Source organism: Cynoglossus semilaevis, chromosome 16, assembly GCF_000523025.1.
Source record: "Cynoglossus semilaevis isolate Cse_v1.0 chromosome 16, Cse_v1.0, whole genome shotgun sequence".
Taxonomy (NCBI): Eukaryota; Metazoa; Chordata; class Actinopteri; order Pleuronectiformes; family Cynoglossidae; genus Cynoglossus; species Cynoglossus semilaevis.
Genome location: NC_024322.1, coordinates 15,502,777 through 15,507,177, shown reverse-complemented (window position 1 = coordinate 15,507,177; position 4,401 = coordinate 15,502,777). Strand labels below are relative to the sequence as shown.

Here is a 4,401-nt window from a genome sequence, read left to right as displayed (position 1 = left end):
GGATCACATAAGGGATTTAGAGGGAGTGTTGTGTGGGGGGATGCGGGGGGTGAGGGGTGAGACAGTGGTGCGTTGGGGCGGGGGGGGTGAGAGCAGTGACAGTTAGCATCTGTGAATCAGAGATGTTTGGAAAAAAAGCACCGACGAGGGAATGGACTCTGGAGGAACTGTTGGATGGGACCGTGTTGTGGGGGGTTTGTTCCCACGGCAACAGGAGCAGCAACAGGAGAGTAGGTTAGAGGAGGAGGAGGAGGAGGAGGAGGCAGGAAGGACGGGCTGCACTGGGGACAAGTCGAGATGACTAATCCAGGAGAAGGAAAACTCCCCCTGGCCACGAGAGCAGGGAGATGCCTTCACACTCTCCCCTACCTCACCCACTGAGTTCTACTGAGGTCCTGTTCTGTCTTACCCTCTCTCACCCCAATCCCCCCACCCCCTCCCCTTTGCCTCAGACCACGAATAGGAAACATTAAAAGCTTTATTACAGTGGGGACCAAAGTGGGAGGGGGGAGGAGGGAAGGGGGGGGATTTGGGTTTTTTAAAGATTTATTTTCCCTCCATTGTATGGAATGTGTGTGTGGAACAGTGTTCAAACCATGTGTTCCGCAGCTCTGAGACCAAGTGGATCCAAACAGTGAAAATACACTGGCAAACAGCAGCAGAGCAGCTGGAAAGTTCTTCAATAGAAGTTCTGGCACCGATGTTCCCCGGGAGAGAACACACAAAGAACTGTTGATTGTAACATTTCTATCTTTGTTTCACAGTTTCACAATGACCACAACTAGGGACCAGAACCAGGACCAAGTGTGTGTGTGTGTGTGTGTGTACATTCACTGTAAACACCTCCTTGGGACCAGTCCTCAATCTGGTCCTCAGTCCTCAGGTTGTGCATTGGTCCTATGATAAAGATACACTGTAATGAAGACAAACTTCCTCTTAAGCAGTGGTTCTCAAACTGAAGTACACAGACTTGTATTTGCACTCCCTCTGCTGGTATGTGAGAATGATGTTTTTTAGGGGATTTTTTTTTTTTTTGGCAGTGACTTCACACTGGAACTGTTGGGAACTGTTTCTCCTACTGTTCAGGTTAATGTTCACGCTAACCTGACCATAGGTGTTACTGCTGGTCGGTCCAACAGCGCCCCCTATACCTGCGGGAAACCTGTGTTTGTTTCAATGCAGCCTTATTATTATCATCATTTCAACATTGTTATGAGTTCAACAGTTCAACAGTACTGGGAGTTGGGGGGGGGCGGTGTCTTTTTTGAACTCGTTAAAACTTCTCTCACATCTAAAGAATTCCAGTCATGTGACCTGGGACTCCCGTCTATAATGACTTGACATTTGGACTCAGTGTCACAGAGTTCTAACTGTTCTGGGTTTGTTGTTGTTATAGAACCTGCATTTAAAAAAAAATCCTCACCCAGGAAGGCGGGGGAGGGAGGAAGTCCATCTCCCTGCCTTTCTCCCCTCTACTTAACTGAACATGTGATAAGAATTTCTGTCTGCTCCAGATCTGCCCCGCACAGAGGCTGCTGCCCCGCACGGAGGAGCCACGGAGTGAGCACCGAGGTAGGAGTGGAACCTGCATTTAGGGTGAGAGTGATGATGATGATGGTGATGATGGTGATGATGATGATGATGTCATAGGAGGCTTTAATCCCAGGTGTCAGTGTGACCCCTGTGTTCTGATTGGCTGAGACAGTCCCACATCAGTAGAGTATTTTTTTGTAGTGAAGTATTTTGTCGTTGACTCCAGGTTATATTTGAGTATTTGATGTGCAAACAGTCAGAGAGAAGTGCATTATGGGATGTTGGTTTTAATGGTTATGAACGTCAAAGTCTTCGTCGACAGACAGTGAGATTTCAGAGATTTTCTTCTTAAAGTTCTACTAGAACGACAATAGTTCCTCACCCACTCTCTCACCCTCTCCCTCACCCCCTCAGCTCAGACACAGATCTGAGAGAACGTCCAACTGTTCAGGTGTGAGAACGACGACAGAGTAGAAAGGTCAGGGGTTTGATCACTGGCAGTGCAGTGAATTTAACAGCATTAGTTTCAACAGAAACGTTCACGTGCACAACGTGAGCGCCGTTTCTTCCCAGGCTGTAGAGACCGTGACCATGGTGTCCTTGACCAAATCGTCTCACCGCTGCCACACAGAGGGCAGTGTTTAAACTCAGAGAGACTTTTCTTTTTTTTCTGACTTCTGTCAAAGCAGAACCGGCAGAACCATGCCGGGATCTTCCAGGGTGAAGAATCTGGACCTGTCCAGACTCTCTGACGAGGAGGCCAAGCATGTGTGGAGAGTCGTCCAGCGGGACTTTGACCTGCGGAAGAAGGAGGAGGTCAGACTTGGGTAGGTTATGAAGATGAAGGCTATGACCATGTGGTCTGTGGCTGGTCCAGTTTGGGTCTTTTTTTAACCCATCACCTCAGGGAGCAGGTGACATTTAACACCACTGCCCTGTTATATCGGTATGGTTGATATCAGAATCGGAAATTAAGCGTTTGGACAATATCGGCATATCAAATATGGAGAAAAGGTTAACATCGGACATCCCTAGTTAAGGTCGTTGTTTTGGACACAGTATGTGTGATTCTGGTTTCAGAGACTTGAAGACCAGGGTGAAACGAGAGGACATCAAGAGGGAGTTGTTGGGCCAGTGGTCCGGTCGGACGGCGGCCTACTGCATCCACTGTCTGCAGCCGTTCAAGTTCCTGCTCAAGAGCAAACGTCGCTGTGTGGACTGTGAGCTGTTCATCTGCAAAGCCTGCAGTCGCTACAACAAAACGGATCGAGGTTACGTGTGCGATTCCTGTCACATGGTCAGGTATGACATCACACAGAGGAGCTAATTATGGATTATGAGTCCTGGGTGTATTTTAATGATGCTAACAGATCATTCATTTCTATTATTACGCTCCCCCCCCCCTTCCTCCCCACTGACCCCCGTTCCCTACAGGGTTCTCAAGACCGGTACACTGGAGTGGTACTACGAAAACCTCCGCACCCGCTTCAGGAACTTTGGCAGTGTCAAAGTGATGCAGTCTCTGTTCAAGAGGCTGAGGACGGACCGGGGGGAGAGCACGGGTGAGTCAATGAGCTAACGCCTAATTTTCACTCATTTTTCTGTCAGTATGGTGTGTGGTCCTGATATCAAGTACTGTTGCTGGTACTTGTCCAGCTTGGTTTTCACTAATTATGCAGTGAAGCTCTGTGGGTAACAGGGTTGAGGGGCTCACAAGCTAACCCCGCTAATGCCGCTGGACCATGTGGACTGTTGTTGCTGGTTCTGAAGTCCTGGTTCTGCTATAGAACAGACCTGTATGCAGTAGAACTGTTGTCTGGAGCAGGAGCCAAGTCTGTGACTCCCTCTAATCTCCCCCAACATTCCCGCTGTTTTCTCCCAGCCTCCTCACAGCTGTGCACAGAGTTATCACAGAGCAGTAACTGGACCTGGACCTGGATCAGAACATTTCCTCTGCTGTTTGGTTCTTCTTGTAAATAAACAGAACTTACTACACTGCTGTGTAGACACAGGGCGGTGACTTCCATATTGCGGTGTTTACTGGTGCAGATTGCCTTGACTGAAAATGTCCATCAGCCTGGCTAAATGGCCTTGTGGCAGTCCACGACCCAGATGTTTGTTTTTTTTTTAAATCCACTCGTGCCTTCTGCAGTTTGATGTTCTTCTGGTTCTCCATCAGCTCCACCTCAAACAGTAAAACACATGGGTGTTTTATTTTGAGTCCAACATTTATCTAGTAATAAAGTGTTGTAATAAATTTACTACAGAGAGAGAGAACGGGAGAGAGAGAGGGAGAGCGGCGGGGGAGACGGGGGGCGAGTGATGATTAACTGTTAGCTGGTGGTGAGACTTGGAACAGTTTTTGATGTTCTCTAAAAGGCTTCTTTTGAAGGAAGCAAAAATTAATAATTAGGATTAAACACCATCTTCACCGCAGAACTCCAGCAGAGAACGTTGCATCAGATCAGTGACTCATGTTCCAGACTCCTGCCTGAAGATTTGGAGCAGAAATCCAGGCGAAGAATGTCTGGCTCAGCCCGGTCCTGGTCCTGTGATCCCTCAGTCACATGTCTCCCATTATTTGTCTGGGTATAAAAAAAAAAACATCTGAGCAGAGGTTGATCAACCAGAAACAGAACCAGAAAATGAAAATGATTGAGAGAGAGAGAGAATGAGGGGGGAGATGGGAGGGGGTTCTGACAACTCCGACTCATCTGCTGCTGCTGTGAACTCAGTAAGAATAAAAAGAAGACTTCAGTAAAAATGTTTAAAATGATCAGGCGCTCATGTGACCAGCTGGATTAGATTGAACATGCATGACAGTGCACTACCCCCGTCAGCCCCCCCCCCCCCCCGCCCCCCCCCCTC

At 48.1% G+C, this 4,401-nt stretch overlaps 1 protein-coding gene across 6 annotated transcripts in view; it reads left to right on the top strand.

The window, feature by feature from the left end:
* mlphb (melanophilin b) overlaps positions 1–4,401 on the top strand; it is a 66,896-nt gene that overhangs the window by 54,448 nt on the left and 8,047 nt on the right. For 4 of the 6 annotated variants that reach the window (XM_017039922.2, XM_017039925.2, XM_017039924.2 and 1 more), the window contains exons 3-6: positions 1,515–1,572; positions 2,223–2,360; positions 2,614–2,835; positions 2,968–3,095. In XM_017039922.2, the coding sequence (XP_016895411.1) occupies positions 2,236–2,360; positions 2,614–2,835; positions 2,968–3,095 (475 nt within the window). In that variant the 5' untranslated portion in view covers positions 1,515–1,572; positions 2,223–2,235. Of the gene's footprint in view, positions 1–1,514; positions 1,573–2,219; positions 2,361–2,613; positions 2,836–2,967; positions 3,096–4,401 lie in introns of all 6 variants that reach the window. The other 2 variants (XM_025063620.1, XM_017039921.2) reach the window with 2 other exon arrangements.